This window comes from Sycon ciliatum, chromosome 3, assembly GCF_964019385.1.
Source record: "Sycon ciliatum chromosome 3, ocSycCili1.1, whole genome shotgun sequence".
NCBI classification, from domain to species: Eukaryota; Metazoa; Porifera; class Calcarea; order Leucosolenida; family Sycettidae; genus Sycon; species Sycon ciliatum.
This window is the reverse complement of record NC_088645.1, coordinates 28,699,040-28,718,453: the sequence shown is the minus strand read 5'-3', so window position 1 is coordinate 28,718,453 and position 19,414 is coordinate 28,699,040. Positions and strand designations below refer to the sequence as shown.

Genomic DNA, 19,414 nt, shown 5'->3' with positions numbered 1-19,414 from the left:
GAATACTAGTTCGCTACTACACTCTGGTTGCAGTCCTAGTGTTGCATACTCTGATGGACGCATTGCTTGTAAATAAGAGAGGAGAGATTTGGATATCGTGCGCGATCCCGGCCAAGGAGTTGTGAGATGGATTTCCTCACCAACTTTTCACTCACAATGATGTAGTATCGTTTGAGAGATCTCCAGAACATAAAATGCATTGCGAAAGAAGAACAATATGAAAACCGAACACCAAACGGCAACCAAACAACACCAGAAGTCAGTGCCAGAAGATGCACACTAAACTCCCAACTAACACTAAACTCCAAAGCCATCGCCATGCAGGTGCCGCCGAAGCGGATACGCGAATGCAGAGGTTCCGCTCGCATTATTTTGGCGTGGCGAAATCCAAACTTTCCGCCGAAGCGTAAGTACCGCTTTGGTGGCGCCGCCAAAAAGTGCATGTGTGACCGTGGCCTTATGAGCCACTCTGATCAACTCAGGGAGTGTGTGTATAACTTCTACAGTGTGTCTACAGTATGTATTGAAAATACTAATTCGAAGTACACCTTATGTCCCAGGTCCACACACGTGTAGTTTTTGGAGGAACGCATGAATGCCAGTATGTGGGTTGAATGGAAGCAAGGATATGGAGCCTTGAGGCGACATTAAAAAAAGTGATTCAGCCTGGAAAGACACCTGACAGGATGACATTTTTGTGTTCTACTGACGTCTCTGTGCGCATGGGACCAAGTGAACGCTGCGATACAGTGTGTTATACTGAGCTTGTATACAAACTCCCATCTCTCCCCACACAACACTCCAGACTTGTATTTTGCATATAACAGGTACTTCGATGACGAGAATATAAACTGGTATATAAACTGGTATATAAACTGGTATATAAACTGGTGTATAAACTGGTGTATAAACTGGTACATAAACTCCTTTTTTTTTAGGATTACACTAGTGACCTGCAGTCCGCCTTGATGGTTTTTCGACATGCACGACGGTCCCAACTTCAGGATCTCTTTCCCGTCAACGATGAAGAATACAACGTCGTCCTTTGTAACATGTGCCTTGTGCAGCACCTGGCGTTCGAGGCTGTCCTTCTTTCGCTGTTTCAGCACTCCGTCTGTCAAGCGCAGCACTCGACATGTGCGGCTGAAGAGCCCCGCGTGCCGCTCCTCCTGCGTTTTTGCATGGACATAGAATGCAGATAGCAGGGGCGACGGAACTTCACTACTGATGGTTTTCCAATCGATGTTCTCCTTTCCGCGTCCCTCGCAGAGCGGACGGAACATGCGCAGCCATAATCCGTGGCACTGCCAGTGTTCTTAGAAACTGCTGCTTGAATAATGGCATCGTGATTCGTGGTCGTCCTCAGAAGAAACGTTTGGGAGTCGATTCAACAGGCTCGTGCTGATTCATTTTACTCTTACTTTGGAAAGGAGACGAACTCTATGTCTCTAAAGTCTAATGAGCAAACGGTTCTTTTACAGAGCCTGCGGTGAGATCTGCGCGCGGTAACGGTCACTAGCACTGTGAGGTTCAAACTAACTTACTTGGCGCATAGCTGTTACTTCCGATGTAACTAGTACTTCAGTACTAAACTGAAGTGAAGGCACAAAGAGTGTGTGATGGTACTGCACTAGCACTGCATGCACTGCACAGAGTCAGTGGTAGTCTTGTACTTGATCCGCACAGGTTGGTGAAAGGAAGACTCGTCGAGCCATGGTTGTGGGTTGGAATTCCAATCTCTACCCTTGTGGGGGAGAGGGGAGTTTGTATATCAGCTCAGTATAAGCATAATATAACCTACTCAGTTGATTATATGGGAAATATAAACCAATATACAAACCTCGGCTTCGCCTCGGTTTGTATACAGGTTTATATTTCCCATATAATCAACTGGTTAGGTTATATTATATACTTATAGCGAAAATTATGCTATTGCGGATTATGTTATAGTGAGGAAATTTTGTACAGAAGTTTCGGCAGGGACCCTTGCGTTTTGTACGTCATGTTGATATTTATTTATCGTGAGGGTCGATAGCAAGGTCTGATGTGTCGTAATAAACAAGCTGTCCGGATGAGTGGGGGGGGCGGGGGGCAACTCGATTGCAATAATTATGCATGTTGTTTTTACCATTGCGAGCCAGAGGCTTGTGTAGAAATTTGACAAGCGGTCCTGCCCCCCCCCAAGTTTTTTTTTATAATTTATGCTCATGGCTGCATATCCTCGCTTCCATTCAATGCAAATACCGGCATTTGTGCATTCTTCCAACACTACAGTCGTGTGACGTAGCCAGCAATCGCTTGTCCTCAAGTACAATGAAAATCAACATATTTTGCGAATCGACCTTTTTTCAGCATCACTTTTCAACGAGGACGGTGCAAAGTTGGATGAACAGTACATAGATGATGACAATCATCTTGTCCACTTCAATATCACCTGACATAGGTACGAGGCGAAATAACTAACAAATTCACAAGAAAACTGTACGCCCACGGACACGCTGATTTCGGTCTGAGAATTTTCTATTACCATCAAAATGTACGAGGAGCGCCCAAAAATCAGCTACAGACGTACATTGTTGCACTCTACTCCTTTTTTCAAGGCACAAATGTCGACTGTCCACTTTTAAACCAGGAACAAGACATACTAGTGGTCCTTTCCAGCTGCTCCACGAGCGCAGGTAATGTTCACAAAGGGCGCAGAGCAGCAGTCATTCCAGAAAAACAGATAAAATTCAAGTGAAGCTGCATGCTTGAGTACTTTAGTAACAAATTGTATTCTTTTCAAATCCACTTTGGAGCGAACCTTGTCGAACGTGCTAATATTTGCTTCACCCCAAAGCAGTATATAGGGAATTTAACGCCTTTTTCATCAGAAATCATTATCACACTGAAAGTGAATTTACATAGAAATACTGCATGGTGCCATACAGTGAACATTGCTTGATCTAAAACTAATAATTATTGGAAACACTGGCATCCTAAAAGTTGCAAATCATGAAGGCGTGATAACATGGCAGCATCATGTTAAAATACATCGTGCAGTTGTAGTAACTGGCCTTTCTCCACCTGCTCCCAGTCCCGTGCCATCTCCACACTTACTCCAAGGGACGACGATAACATTTAGAAGACTGTTTATTGACACGACGACGAAACACAACTAGACACTTGTTTGCACACGGCGTCATTATGTTTCTATGCCAGATTTTTTAAACGAGAAACTACGAAATTTGAGAACAGATTTCTGTATTATTTAGGTGCCTGCAGTCCCAGGTGTGGTGGTGAAACTGGAGTATTTCCGCCGACCTGAGGTCTCAGATTTAGCGACACTTCCGTGCAACGAAAAGTGGGGAGGAGTAGAAGTTGGGGAGGGGAATGTATATTTTATGGAAGGTGAAAATGGAAAAAAATGGAAAGGTGATACTTGTAGTAGAATAATACGACTGAGCTAGTGTGAAAGCGGACAGGGAGTTCAGAGAGGGTTTAGAGGGCATTTGTGGCTGAGAGCCAGTATCGACTACGGGAGACTTTTAGCCGTCTTCCTTGCATGCCTGCATTACCTTCTACATGGGAAGGTTGCGTAGCAACTGAACTCGGAGTATGAAGATGTTCATATTGAACGGCATGTGTTTGGGTTATGCTGAGCTCACTGACTTTTCAGATTGAGCACTCTGGCAAGGTACATTCGGACCTGGTTTAAATCTGGCTTTGGAAAATGTATTTTTTATTGCAATCTGGCTCGGCCTTTCTCTGTGCTGCGCTGATGAGTCCACAAAAGAGGAAACAGTTCTTTCCGTGAATTGGGTACTATTATGTGTACACATATGTGTGTGTGTATGTGTGTGTGTGTGTGTGTGCGTGTGTGTGTGTATGTGTGTGTGGGGAGGGGCGTGTGCGTGTGTATGTGGTTGTCCGTGTGTGAACATTAACATTCTATCCCCATTATAATGTACAGCAAAGCAAAGTCGTACTTCTGTCACTCCTACAACAATGGTTTTCAACTACACTGATCAGAGATATGATATACCATGTAATACTGTGGGTTCATCAGGTATGAACGTCACTTGGACATCCACTTTAGATCTTAAAACAAAGATGGTGAACACAATGATTGGAACATCTCAAAATGGACTGTTGGAATATGTGAACTCTACTTTCAGTTTTATGGGAAATGATTCCAGCATAATGCTTACCAGAGATAACCCAGCTGGTGTGATGTTCAATGTGACATGCACTACAACATACAAGACCAGTTTTAATTGTAGATTTGTAGAGAATGTGCCAACTTATTCTCAGCCATCCCAGGATGTACTGGACCGATGTGATAGAGCAGTCAAGTCTTTGTCAACAACGTACTCCATCATCATTCAAGGTAAGATTCATAACCAGCAAAATCAACAGGTTAATGCAACTGTTTGTAGAGTTCTCTACTTGGGTTACTAAATACATCTACAAACATTGTGGGTGCTAAGAATTCCTGCACCGCTATCATGATGTCCATTGAAATATTTTCAATACTGTCGTGGACATGGAAATCCGGTCGCAAGTCTAGCGGCCCCAGAGCACTGGCCATGCAGCCGTGGGTAAGCAGTGCACACATACATGCACACACACACACACACACACACACACACACACACACACACACACACACACACACACACACACAGACACACACAGACACACACACACACACAGTTTTAATTGTAGATTCGTAGATACTTCTGGAGGTGCAAAGCAGCCATCCCAGGATGTAGTGGACCGATGTGTTGTAGCAGTCAAGCCTTTGTCAACAGCGTACTCCATCATCATTCAAGGTAAGAGACACTTGTACATATAACTTAACAAAGTGCGGTGAACGTCTGGCTCGCAGGACCTATTGCACAGACTTGGTATTGTCTTTCCGCCTTTGTCAACAACACAATCATTCATGGTGAAAGGCAACAAAGGTTTGTTTTCTTTGTTGCCCGCAACGCAGTTAGCGCAGAATTATATGTCCGCGCATTGAACTCGCGACCAAGCAGAGAATGCATACCTGCCAAGTATCCATATCAGGGACGTCACACACGGTACGACCACTACGACCATGGTCGTACCACTTTTCGTCCAAGGATGGTCCACCCAATTCATCGAAAAAAGCAATAAAAAAATTCAAGGATCTTCCGACTTGTACAAAACATCACAACTTTCATTGCAAGGAGCATACTTTGGTTCAGACTTGATGCCTAGCAGCTAGCACCCCAAGACTCCAGGTGGCTATCCATTGCGAAAGGCCGTTGGAGTCACGGGTAGAGACAACCAGATGATGGGTTTCTCACTGACACATTCGCCGCAAACTTGACGGAAACAGTGCTGGCGGCGATCACTGGGTCCAGAACTAAAATTTTCCAAGATCGGCCATGTTACAATGGCGATCAGCACGGTCAAGAGACACTACAAGCATGTCACTTGTCAGCTACAACATAATTATATTCTTTCCACAACGACACCTACCTAGTACCTCTGGCTCCGGACGATCTACTGCAAGCTGATGCGAAAATGCATTACATATACACCCGCAAACGCCGCGCTTGTCAAAGGAATAGGGAAGCGCTTCATTCTCCGAAGTTGAAAAGTGTTTGGACTGCTGTTCCACGGCGGCAGAACATTCTGCATCTGTTCACCGACACGACCCGCTTCACCAAACGACTTACGATCGTTTCGTTCTCCGAATTTTCTGGTAGCAGCAACAAGAATTGCGTCCGCGACGACAGGACGAAAGTCTTTCGCAAACTAAAGTCCTGTTGCCTCGAAGACAGAGAAGATTCCGCAAGCCCTTTCTTCTGCTTCCAGTGTTGTAGCTCTCCGGTCCTCTGGCAGATCTTTCAATCCCACCGAACAAAAAACGCGACTGTCCGCGGTCCGGCCGTGTACATCATGTACAATCATAGACTAGTGCATGCGGCGCGGCGCACTTTCGCAGCCGCAGGACATGACATACATGTACGTTTTTGCACAGCGGCTGGCGCTAGAACTGTACTTCGGATTTTGCGATTTTTTCGAGAGCAATGGCTTCCTTTTTGCCTTGGCCACCTATGATGTACAGAAATTTCCAAAAATTCCATGAGAACCGTTTTTTTGAGCTGGAGAGTGGAGTGGGGTTGTCTAATAAGTGCTACAGTCCATTCAGAAAAAGATGGACTTCTAGCTTTTGGCCATAAATGGGTCAAACTTTGAGTTTTTTTAGAATTTTTTTCTGCAATCCCCTATGGAATCCTCTTCCAATTATGTTTCTGAAGTCTATTTGTCCAAAAAGCAAGCCATAACAAGAATAGGATATCGGCCAGGTTTTGCCCCAGAAGCATTGAATTGGAAAAAACCATCAAAATCCAGGCCGTTTGACCCTGCCTGCAACAGTGCATTGTGGGGTTCGAACCCCAGTTCAGGTACCCTTTTTGGACTCTTTTTCAAAGATCAAATTTCGCAGCACTGCACTGTGTACAATGAAATCACGAAAAATCGCCAAATACGGGAGCTCGCCAGAGCCAGGGCCCATCTTTTTCTGAATGGACTGTAGGGGAACCCTCCTTTGCGGCTGTAGAGTGCTAAAACGTGCCCTGTTGGCCGAAAAATCCGAATTTTTTCTCCGCGGGATACCCCCGGACCCCCGCTTCGGTCGTACCACTCACAACCACCCTGTGACGCCCCTGCATATTTTTTCAGGATTATCCCGCAATTTTAGATGAACTCCCGCGATCCCGAAATTCCTGTCGATTATCCCGAAATTCACTGTACAAGAAACAAGCTTGATATTGTACTTGGAGCACTTCACATGACTTGTCACAGGCCAGTAGTTATCCTTATTGATTCCGGATCACCATAGCATGCAGTACCAGTGCTCCTTCCATAAACAGTCCCTGAAAACCTCCATTTTCGAGTCTTGAACATGTGTAAATGTGATCCGATTATCACCATCAATCATCTATTATCGAAATGTTGGTGCCATCAAAAGTTAAAAAGGTTTTTTTTGGAAAATACGACATATCCCGAAAAACCAAGGCAAATCCCGGGATTTTGCCATGGCGACCCAGAAAAAGCACTCTCAGTACTTGGCAAGTATGACAATGCTGGAAGTGGTTTGCGAAGAAGACAAGGGCCAGGGCATCGCGGTCACTGGCGTCATAGTTACGCTCCGCGTTCGTCATTATTCAGCCGCCAAACGCAATGGCGCGTTCCACCTGGTCCTGTACCTGGCTCAGTACACCACCAATGGACACTTTAGAGGCATGTGTGTCCAGATAGAAGGGGCCGGCATCCCGGAATGCCATAACCGGAGCACTCGATAGCGCAGACTTCAGGGCGCGGAAGGAAGCATCACAAGCTTTCCTCCAGACAAACTGCGTATTCTTACCTGTGAGAGCCGTCAGTGGGGCTGACCGCTGCGCAAACGCATGGATGAATCTGCGGCGATAGCCCGAGACACCAAGGAACGACCTGACCGCAGGGACAGAATTCCGCATCTTCCACGCAAGAATCACTTGAAGTGAATCAGCTGGTTTCCGGCTGTCACGTTCGGATCAAACTTGAAACCGTGCTTTTTTCGGTGATACGTGATTTCTTTGGAGCAGGAAAAAACCTTCCGACACGACAAGATGTAACAAAGACCTACCACGCAACAAAACACACACGAATCAAGTGTCACCTGTCGGGCAGTGCTAGTTGTCTTGATATTTTCTCTTTTCTTTTCGCTTCGTTTTTGTCACTTATTGAATTTCCACGCTTTTTTTCGTGTCACTTCTACACATAATGGGAGTGATGTATCTCTGAACTTCCTTCCCTTACAGTTGTAGTCTTTTAGCTTATTTCCATCATTCCCAGTATTATTTTGACAAGAAGGGAACAAAAACGTTCAATACTTTTGTTGTCCCTGCCCTTTTGGCATGTGTGTGCCCCTTTTGGCACGTTGGTGCGGACCGCGCGCGGACTGCGCCAGTTGGAGATTATCGTACATGTTCTTGTTGTTGTGCGCATGCTTATCGTGCGCATTCTGGTTGTTTTGGGTGCTTTCTTCCTGAGACTCTTAATCTCAGGGTCGTGGGTTCGAGCCCCACGTTGGGCGCCAATTGTCGTCGGGGGGTTTTATTCCCTCGCACGATAGCCCTTCCGATTACTCTCTTATTCGTACATCACACGTACGCCACACTCAGAGGACAGATTATCATTGTTGTTCTAATGACACTTGGGGAAGACAACCAGAGGATAGTCCTCTATCTGGGAAAATATCGATCTAAGCTGGGAACAAATCGGGAAGGGCTTCTCGGAGCCGAGTTTGTCAGCGACGACACAAGGAGTATTCCAGAACGAAGCCAAAGTCGTACGACATAGAACAAATGTTTCTTGAAGGAAAGGCAGTCATGTGAGGTACGAGGGGAAGCTTGAAACAAGACGCAGATGATCAGCGTGTTCCCCGGGCTGTCCGGGCTGACTAGTCTCCAAAATCCAGGGGAAACCATGGCCTACTCGTGTTCTGACGATTTGAAAATTCAAATTTTCTTGCCATTGAAGCCCAATCGAGACTTTCGGCAGCCATATTGCGCTGTCGACAGCCGTGCGCTGTCGACAGCCCATTGCTGCTGTCGACTGCAGTCGACCAGCAAAAAATGCAGTTCCAGTGCCGCTGTCAACTTCCGTCGACAGGCCAACTTCGCCCAGTTTGGGCCACAACTTCTGCCCTTTTTCAGGGTGCAGTCAGACCTCGCTTATCCGGTCTTCTTTATTCCGGATCCCTCGCCATCCAGAAGAATATCGCTGGTGACCGATTTACAGCACATGTTATGCACACATACAGTATGTGTATTCGATTATCCGGTTCCCTCGCCTATCCGGATATTTTGTGGAAACGGATGTGTGCGGTTAGGCGAGGTCTGACTGTATTGGAGATGTTTAGCTGCCGTATAGGGTAACTGGGCCCTGGAAGAGGTCAATACCCATTGAAATACGCTGCCAGGAGTATCGGTTGCCATTTGGAAAAAAAGAACGAACCAGCGTCGTTGAAAATGCGTTCCGATTTTTAGCAGAGCGGCGCGAGAAATCGGTTCCCACGCACTTCCACCTCGCTGAGTCGGTGTGATTATTTTTCTCTTTCCCGTCAACTTTCATTGCACGGAGCATAGAATTTGGTTCAGACCTGATGCCTAGCTATTTACCAAGACTCCAGGCGGCTATCCATTGCGATAGGCGGTTGGGGTCACGGGTAGAGACAAACAAACGACGGGTTCCTCACGAACGCATTTTGCATGAGGCTACAAACTTGACGGAAACAGTGCTGGCGGCGCTCGTTAGGGTCCAGAACTACCTAAGAACTAAAATTTTGCAATGGCGACCAGCACGGTCAAGGGACACTACAGGTATGTCAGCTACAACACAATTATACAGTGGTCCCTCTATAATCCGGCACCATTTGTGCCACGGAAATCTGCTGGATTAGGGAGGGTGCTGGATTAACAAATCTGATTTTCTGCTAGAATGTGCATGAAGAGGACATTTTGGCTACTGAAAATTGTGCTGGTTTATCGAGGGTGCTGGATTATAAAGTGCTGGATTAGAGAGGGACGACTGTAATATTATTCTTTCCACAATGACATCTACCTCAAAACCGAACGATCTACTGCAAGCTGATGCGAAAGTGCATTACATACGCGAACGCCTAGCTTGTCAACGGAACAGGGAAGCGCTAGCTTGTCAACGGAACAGGGAAGCGCTTCATTCTCCGAAGTTGAAAAGATGAGTTTGGACTGCTAATAATTATTAGAACAAAGGACCACCATGTCGGCAGAACAATCCGTGGCTGTACAGCGACCCAATCTGCTTCACGAAACGACTTACGATCATTCCCCGAGTGTTCTGCAAGCAACACGAATTGCGTCCGCAGTGACAGGACGAAAGTCTCTCGCAAACTGAAGTCCTGTTGCCACGAAGACAGGGAAGCTTCAGCGAGCACTTTCTTCTGCTTCAAGTTTGTAGCTCTCCGGTCCACTGGCAGATCTTTCAATCCCACCGAACGGAAAACAGGACCTGCTTCTCTCTCCAAAACAACAACTAACTTTACTTCTTAACTTAACTGGCTACACAGGGTGTATGTAGTACATGCGGCGCACGGTGCACTTTCACATGACATGACTTGTTGCACAGCGGCTGACCCTAGAACACGCGGCACGCTTGTACTTCGGATTTTGCGATTTTTTCGAGGGCAATGGCTTCCTTTATGAGTTGTCTACCTGCGATGTATACTTTAGAAAACGATATTCAGTACAGAATGTACCAAAAATCCATGAAAGGTTGGCTTTTCGATTTTTGAACTGGAGGTAAAAAGTGCCCTGGCGCTGGGGGGTGCACAGCTCAGCTGACAACCTGGCATTGAGTGCATTGTCGCTTGAGCGGTCAGCTGGTAGTGAAAGGAATATCTCGTCCAGTATCTCTTCCAAGCAAACAAAATTTAATATTCACATTTTACCAGATTGTGAGTTGCCTTTGGAGTGAGCAACTTGTCAGCGCCTTGTAGGTTTGGCCTGGTCCCATAGCTCAGATTGTTAGAGCATTGTTCATGACAAGCAAGGTCCCGAGTTCAAGTCCTCGCGTGGGGTTGGCAATGTCAATGGAGGATGCCACCTGAAGCCGAAGCCCATCTTCACGAGATTGAAGGTAACATAGGACTTTTTTACTTCTCCACTCCAGGTTGCATGTTGGAATGCAATGACACTAACGTGGTGGATTGTAATCATGTACCAGCAGTGGGAATGGCAATGGCAACTGTCAACTTTGTTTGTGGACAAAACTTCCAATGGACCATGGGTGAATGTCAACGTAAGTGCCTTGCTGTATATAACGTAACCCGGATTCTTCCATTCTAAAATATGCTATAAAGCATGCTATGGTGTTCACAGAAAGCTGGTGACCACGGATGTCGATGTCAAAGTTTATTGTGCAGTGGCGCAAGCCAATTGCTTCATGGCATGGCAGGAATTAGATGATTCCTCCAATGCTGTCAGTGAACACAGCTTTACCACTGTGATTTGATACCAGTCATGTAGAGCCTATAGCCAGGAATCCATTCAAATGAACACTGGCCGTTTCAGCTGTCTTACTTTCACGTTATCTGAGTTGTGACAAGATCATCCAAAATCCGTATCAACATACAAATCACTCAGTTGACATTGGAGATCATCTTCTGTGTTGTCTGTCAGTAGGCACTGATCTGTTTTCTTTCATACTTTGGTTCTGTGCACAGCAACACATTGTCCGGATTTAAGCTCGGCAACATTGGTGACTATACCCAGGAGTGCTGTTGGTACCAACAGGAGTGCTGTTGGCACCAACAGGAGTGTATCATGTAAGACTGGTTACGATAATATCTCCATGCCGTCTTCAGTGAATTGTCAAGTTAATGGAACATGGACTACACTCCCAACTTGCCAAGGTTAGGGAACATGATTACAACGTCCCTATTAAGGTGCCATTCCGTATTGTCAAAGTAAACAGCTAACATGTTTTGTAACTGTGTTTTGAAGAATGGTTGTCAATGGGCTGGCCAATCAGCTTTTACTGGCCAAGCAGCTTTCTTTTGGATGCTTCAGTTTCCTCAGTTCTGTAGTCCATCGACCGCCAACATCTACCAGCAATGATTACCTTGTGTTTTCTTTAGCAGAGGGCCTTTACTTGGGTTTGCTACACGGTACGACCACTACGACCATGGTCGTACCACTTTTCGTCCAGGATGGTCCACCCAATTCATCCGAAAAAGCAATAAAAAAATTCAAGGATCTTCGGACTTGTACAAAACATCGCAACTGTTACTTTCATTGCAAGGAGCATACAGACTTGATGCCTAGCACTAGCAGCTACCAGGGCTACGCCCAAGACTCCAGGCGGCTATCCATTACGATAGGCTTGGAGTCACGGTTAGAGATAACCAGACGATGGATTCCTCACGGACGCATTCACTGCAAACTTGACGGAAACAGAGCTGAGCTGGCGGCGATCACTGGGTCCAGAACTAAAATTTTCCAAGATCTACCATGTTACAATGGCGATCAGCACGTCAAGAGACACTACATGTATGTCACTTGTCAGCTACAACATAATAATTATATTCTTTCCACAACGACACCTACCTAGTGCCTCTGGCTCCTGACGATCTACTGCAAGCGGATTCGAAAATGCATTACACCCGCGAACGCAGCGCTTGTCAACAGAAAAGGGAAGCGCTTCATTCTCCGAAGCTGAAAAGTGTTTGGACTGCTGCTCCACGGCGGCAGAATATTCTGCAGCTGTTCACCGACACGACCCGCTTCACCTATATTATAACGATTTACGATCGTTTCGTTCCCCGAGTTTCCTGGTAGCAGCAACAAGAATTTCGTCCGCGACGACAGGACGAAAGTCTCTCGAAAAATAAAGTCCTGTTGCCACGAAGACAGAGAAGATTCCGCAAGCGCTTTCTTCTGCTTCCATTGTTGTAGCTCTCCGGTCCACTGGCAGATCTTTCAATCCCACCGAACAAAAACAAAGGATCTTCTTCTCTCCCTAAAAACAACTAAAATAATTACTTCGCGACTGCCCAGGCCGGACGTGTACATAGTGTACGCGACGCGGTAGACTTTTGCAGGACACGACATACGTTTTTGCATAGCCGCTGGCGCTAGACCGCGCAGCACGCTTGTAGTTGTACTTCGAATTTTGCGATTTTTTCGAGGGCAATGGCCCTGAATCATTGAATGGGTTCCATTTGCCTTGCTTGGCTACCTACGATGTACAGAAAATACCAAAAATCCATGAGAAGTACGTGTATGTTTTTGGAGCTGGAGTGGGGTTGTCGAATAAGTGCTAGGGGAACCCTCCTTTGCGGCTGGCTGTAGAGCGCTAAAAGGTGGCCTGTTAGCCGAAAAATCCTTATATTTTTCTCCGGGGGACACCCCCCGACCCCCCGTCGCACCACTCCCAGCCACCCTCTGACGCCCCTGTACATTATGCTTAGCCTACATGGGCATAAGCAGACTCGGGAGTATTTTGTTGGAGATTTGTTTCTTGATCAAGAATCGTTGATAAGGATACACTGAAGCTGTTTGCAGGTGGCTTCTGTGCCTTGGCTTAGGCTGAGGTATGGCAGTACCTCTTTGTTCAGGTGTGAGCAGCACTGTTGTCACAAGCAACAAAAACACCCGTAGAAGTTACACTTACAGGTATCCTGCAAGCCTAACCATGCAGCGACGGTTCAGCATTGTTGTAACTCAATTACTCTGACTGCTCCCTGCCCGATGCCATCTCCACACTCAAACAATTGACGGCAAAACAACATAGGAAAAAGACTGCAATTACCAGGAGACCGCGGAAACCCAACTAGACATGGCAAACTCATGAAGAAGACTTATTTTCCACACAACCGCAGCATGCGCATGCACCAGCACCACGTACATGTGACGCACCCAAAATAATGTGCTAAAACAGCGCTGTCTTCCACCACGCTCTGAAACGACTTCAGCATCATCGGAGGGGTCTGAAGCAAGTTACATTGCGCACTTCTGACTGACAATTCTCAGATTCCAGTGGAGCATGTGCATAGTGGTGCCGACTAGTCAGAGCGTAGCACAACCATCAGAATGACAGCCATTAGTAATCCTTTTCGCCTTCTTCTTGAGTTGCTCAACACTGAGCAGCATGGTCAGGGGTGTCACACACGGCACGGACCAGTATGACCATGGTTGTACCACTTTTCATCCAGAATGGCCCGCCCAATTGATCCAGGAACGCAATAAGAGAAGGCTACAACGTGCTCTGTTGGCTGAAAAAATCCTTCTTTTTTCCGCGGGAAACCAAACCCCCGGGCGTGCCACTGCCCTGTGACACCCCTGATGGTATGCATTGCTCCTGGTGCTTCTTGCCATGCAGGTTCCACCAATTGAGTTCACGCCATGACGATTTGCGGCAATGAGGACTCACTCTGGTTTTCTCGCACCCTCATCACTACTTACTACGTCCTCAACCCGTCACCACCATGAGCTCCTAGCGGTACCAATACAGAAAAGCATAACCCACCAGCACAGCAAGGACACTTCCATTGACAGATACCTGTTACGCCTCTAGACAACTGTTTCGCTCCTGTCGCAATATTTTGCCCTCATCTCTGTTGGAAATATTCGGAGCGGAAGCGCTGAAGTTTCCACCGAGCACTTCTCCATGGACACTGTTTGCTGTGCTTAGCTTGCAGGGCAGATTGACTCAGCTGATCCAGGAATTTGGTAGTAACTCCGGTCACGTGACTGAAGCACTGCTCACTCTGCCAGCCGTATCTTTTACCATGGATCATTCTTCATATGAAACTATGACTCGTGCTCAATGACACTTCCGACCAGGCTCCCGAGCACCGAACACTCATATTATTCAGAATCTACTCGCCAACTCGCTCTTTTGTCGAGAACAAGAATATAGAGTCAAACCAAAGTTTGTCATCTTTTCTATGTCCGTGCTGCACACATACAGGTGGAATCCTGATAATTCGAATATGGCTTAATTCGAACATACTGCTTAATTAGAAGTTTTTCCAGGACCGATTTCTGTCAATACGATTCCCACATAAAATTTTCTGATAATTCGAACCCGCTCGAGCCGGACATGCCTGGTTAATTCGAAGTCCCACGAATTCCACTTCTATACAAAATGTGTGGGATTTGTGCTGATAATTCGAAGTTAGCAAAGTGTAATTCGAAGTTCACTGTACACTGTACCGGTCAGTTCAGTTTGCATGAGCAGGCTGTGCCGGTCAGTTCAGTATCCGTGAAATCTGTGTCTAAGGTCCATAGCGCAACTCTGCGTGACCATGGGAGCATTTTGACATACATATTGTGTTGTGGGTTCATTTTTGGATAATTAGAATGTCCGGATATTTAGAAGTTTTTTGCTGGTATTTTGAGGTTCGAATTATCAGGATTCCACCTGTACTACAAAAAAGAAGTGATGTCAACTTGAAGTTTTGCTTCATCATAGCTTGAGAATTGATTTCAAGGTTCTTAGGTCGTTATTTGCTTTGGATGGCTCGCGTAGTTGCGATCTACATTGTCGGTTTTGAGTAGTTTGTTTCCATCTGTGTTTTTCTGTCTATAACGCGTGCCCTTGTGTGCTGGTATGTGTGTGCTTTTCTCTGTGTGCGTGCATTTTTTGCTCTATTCTATTTTGCAGAATCTCCATCTGCTACCCCGGGTACGTTCTAATCTGTCGTTTGCCTTGCTCTGCACTTGCACTGAATGCACCAATCACTGCACCGAGTTTGAGAACGCGTTATAACCACTTTATGTATTGTGTGGTTCCCTTTGTATTTGATCATTATCATCAGATCTCTTAGTTCTCTTGAAGGGCAAACTTGGAGCACAACACTACTAAAAAATGCATAGATTTGCTTGTAGCATGCCAATTCCCCAGTCACCCAAAGCCAGTTGTGTATCACACATAGGAACGTAGGAGACTACCAGACGAAGCACAGTTGTCACAGCAACTACTGGCTCAGAAGTGACTATTACATCAGTAACAACACCTTTCTGCAACGTGTACTGGGCAAAATTATGGCAGCCTTTTTTCTAGCAGTGCAAAGGTGCACGTGGCTTTGGTGGCATGCTCATTGTTCACTTTGTACTCTGTGTACGACTAGTACGTCTGTACCACACCACTCAGCATGTCAGAAGTAACTAGTTGCTGCTCGACCTCTGGTACTGAATTCCTCATTTTCGTTTATGTCCTTTTGTTGCCCTAAATGTCACAACGTGCGGTTCCCAAACCACTACATCCACGTTTCTGCCCACGACGCGATGACTACTTGCACCCAAACTTGCTTACGCCAACCGATGGTCCACAATCAGTTATGATAAATATGACAAATGTGACAAATCCAACAAGTATGACAATGAATGGGTCTTCTTCTCCTTCCACTACCACTAATTCTACAGAGGGAGGAGGAGGCATAGGAACTGGAGCTATTGTTGGCATTGCTGTTGGAGGAGCTGTACTTGCTGTACTTGCTTGCAAGAAGCAACCGAGGTAGGACATTACTATTGACTCCTAGTTCTTTGTGTGGCAGATGTACCCAATGAGCCCGCTGCCACGCGTTGTGTTTTCCCCTTTACTGGCGGTGGTTTAACTTTAGGAAAGTGTTTGGAACTTTGGACCCCTGGATACATAACCATGAGCAAAGAAATGTCCCCCTGCCTGTCCATTGAGTTGAGTACGCCGGAAGCATGCGAACAGAAAATTATTTTTACTGGTGTTTGTATGATAGAAAGGATTTTATAGAAAAATACAAAAATCATTCCAAAACGACCATGGATAACCCAGGAAGACCCTATTAGGAGTAGCAATCTCGGTAGAATTAGGTTGCATTTCGTTCATTCCCGAATGGGCATGGAATGACGTTGGTACCCATCGCGGAATTGAGCGTAGCAAACAAACGCGCCGGCATGCATCCGGGAATGTGGCAAAAGTTTTGCGCCACTCTAGCTCTGGAAACGGAATGACGGTCAAATGTTTTGGGTTTTCTGGAGTATGAGTATTACCTGTTGGAGTGTTACTTGCAGCCTCGCGAAGACTACTGCATGCCAGTCCTGGTAGTTGCTACTTGCTTCCGTAAGTTTCTGCATGTCCTGACGACAGTCATGAAGAAGGAGCGGCCAAACACGGCGTAGATCAACGGGCGCCCGTAACTAGGGTGCCTGCAGGCGGCGTTTGGCCGCTACTTCATCATGCTATTCGACCTCGTATCACTCACAGAAACGTCTCTAGCTCCCGTGTTTATTTGACAGAGACGAGGCACTGTTGTAAGAAGAAGTGAAGTGGCAGGCTCAGTGCCTCTTTTGGTCTTGGGTCTTTGGCTCGAAAACTAGTTCTGGCTTGCCTCCCTGTGATTCTAGAGGCCCTGCTTGACGACGATGAAGAGCTGAGTTGCGAGGGTATATTTCCAGTTCATCAACTATCCCTGGTACACACTTTCTCAGGCAGTGAAGGGTCAAAATACCACGAACAAGTAACTATGCCGAGGTTACAGTGCCAGCCTATACCCTGGACAATGTCCGCTAACATTTCTGTATATAGATAATCGCGTTTGAAGCTTTGTTGGAGAGGTATGCAGCAGCGACGAAGCCCCTCCGCGCATTTTCATTCCGCTCGGAATGAGACCTCATTCCGCTTTTTCTTAGGAATCGCCAGAATCGATTCTGCCCCCTTCATTCTGCGACCAGAATCGGAATTGCCCCGAACAAACGCTGTCCAGTGCATCAAACAAACGCTCCGGAACCAAAACACGGCGGAATGACTTTGGAATGGTGGGGGAATGGCACCGAACAAACGCAACCTTAGTAGGAAAGCCAATTCCTCGCATTGTTTCAAGCTAGCACTTTTCCCATCGACTCCTTTTATACTGCCATCCAGAGCACACGCGATACTCGTCGAGGCATTGACTCAGGAAACCTTCCATCACTGCAACAACCACTCCCAGGTCAATGTATTGTTACAGGGAATCCCCTCCCCTCGCTCCTCAATTGACTGCGGCTGGACGGTAGACTAAGGAAGTTGGTGCCTGAATAGCACCATATGCGCACTTCGCTTGAGGAAATTTCAGGAATTGCAGCAATTTGAACTTTGTCGTTCCCGCCCAGTTTCTACCAACCGTATAGTTCTGTAAATCTCTGCTCATTGGCTTTCCGATACACCGTCAGTGGTTAAGATTCGACTGATTTCTGCAGACGTATTGTGTTGTACACAGTGGTCTGTACAACACTGCACTCACTTGAAATCGCTGTAGGTGAAAGGACATCTTTGGGGGAAATGAGCCTGATCGCGCAGTACGTGAACAGGACAGGCTTAGCGCGTTAATAGCCACATTTCTTTCTTTATTCTATCGCCATCATAATATTGGGCATCAATTCCCGTTTGGTTTGCGATGTTTTAAATAAAACTTCAAACAAACAAATCAAACAATAGTTAGCTGACGCACCCACGCATGGCTAGGTTGTACGTGAAAAGATTACAAGAAATCTTGTTCACTCTTATCTCCCTCAAGCAGACCTCCAAGTTCCGGGTACCTCGGTCTACCCGGGCACCCTATGGGTGATTTTCGTGAAAATATTGCTACTCTCTTGCCAATATTAGTGGAAAATTGTTACTCTCTTGCCACTATTAGTGGAAATTTGTTACTCTTTTTCCAATATTTGTGGAAATATTGTTACTCTTTTGCCAATATTTGTGGAAATAGTGATGCGATATGCAAGATCTCTGGCCCTTGCCCATCAAAACCTTCATGATTCAGAGTTACGGCCATGTCCAAGTTATGGGTAGCGCCCGGTCCCGGGGGCTGCCCGGATAAGAGAGATATGAGTGCATCGACAATACACTGGCCTGCTGGCAGGGCAACCTATGCATGTGTTACATGCATGGGCTTGGCGATTGGTGTCCGATGTGTCACGCCCGCAGTGACACCGTGCGCACAGTCCACGGTTGTAACCAGCTCAGACAACAGTTTTTGTACGTTTTGAAGCCTCAGTACTTGCACATGCGTAGGTAAAATCGGCTTATCTTACAGTGCCGTTTCCAGTCTCCGCATCCCTCTGGAGGGTGGTTTCAGTTTGTAGACTGCAGATTTTTCATCGAAAGGACAACTCAGAAATTCATTGAGACCCATCAATGGCCAACGTCACCCCGAGCCATTGTCCCGCGGAAGTGTGCTATCCAATAATGAGTTGAATGAAACCAGCATCTATAGGATGTGTTTAGTTGCTAAAATACCCTGTTGATGGTGTCACCTGGGTAGACGTATACAGGCCATAGTAGATTAAACAAGGCAGCTGTTTGCTGGCACCAGAAATACGTAACCAAGAGTGTGCAGCTCGGCGATCCCTTAGCCCACGGCAGAATATTGTTCGTATTAAAAATGACAACAGTCTTTCGCAGTAATTAGACTCACTGTTGCTATCTTGCGTAGCCAGAGATCGAAAGGGCAAAGAAGACGTCCATTGCCAATGCAATGGTCACAATGGAGCAGATCTTGTGGATTCGTGTATGCTTCCTAAACTGGTGAAACTGACTAACTTACGTAGCGTGAATAGTGCGGAAAGGCGTACACATAGGATCATACTGCCGCCGAAAAGTTGCCTCAATAAAGGAATTCTGCCCTGGGCGAGCCCATCGCAGCAGACCATGTAGGGTGGGCGTTGGGCACACTCCTGGTTATGTACCCTTGCCGACCCGACCCCTCAGTGCATTTATTCTTTCAGCATTTCAATTAATCTGACATGTGTGAGGTAAGTAAATGTCACTTTGCTCACTTTAAAAATAATGATAATTATGTCTTCATTGTGTCTTATGTACATGCCTAGCCAAGGGTTCAGTGTAGAAATAGTAAAAG

The 19,414-nt window shown here is 46.2% G+C and overlaps 1 protein-coding gene across 1 annotated transcript in view; it reads left to right on the top strand.

The window, feature by feature from the left end:
• Positions 1 to 19,414, top strand: part of LOC135812974 (uncharacterized) — a 29,721-nt gene that overhangs the window by 8,817 nt on the left and 1,490 nt on the right. Inside the window, exons 2-6 of the mRNA XM_065326193.1 lie at positions 3,953 to 4,369; positions 10,711 to 10,839; positions 11,264 to 11,452; positions 15,208 to 15,228; positions 15,969 to 16,059. Of these exons, the coding sequence (XP_065182265.1) occupies positions 3,988 to 4,369; positions 10,711 to 10,839; positions 11,264 to 11,452; positions 15,208 to 15,228; positions 15,969 to 16,059 (812 nt within the window). The 5' untranslated portion in view covers positions 3,953 to 3,987. The remainder of the gene's footprint in view (positions 1 to 3,952; positions 4,370 to 10,710; positions 10,840 to 11,263; positions 11,453 to 15,207; positions 15,229 to 15,968; positions 16,060 to 19,414) is intronic.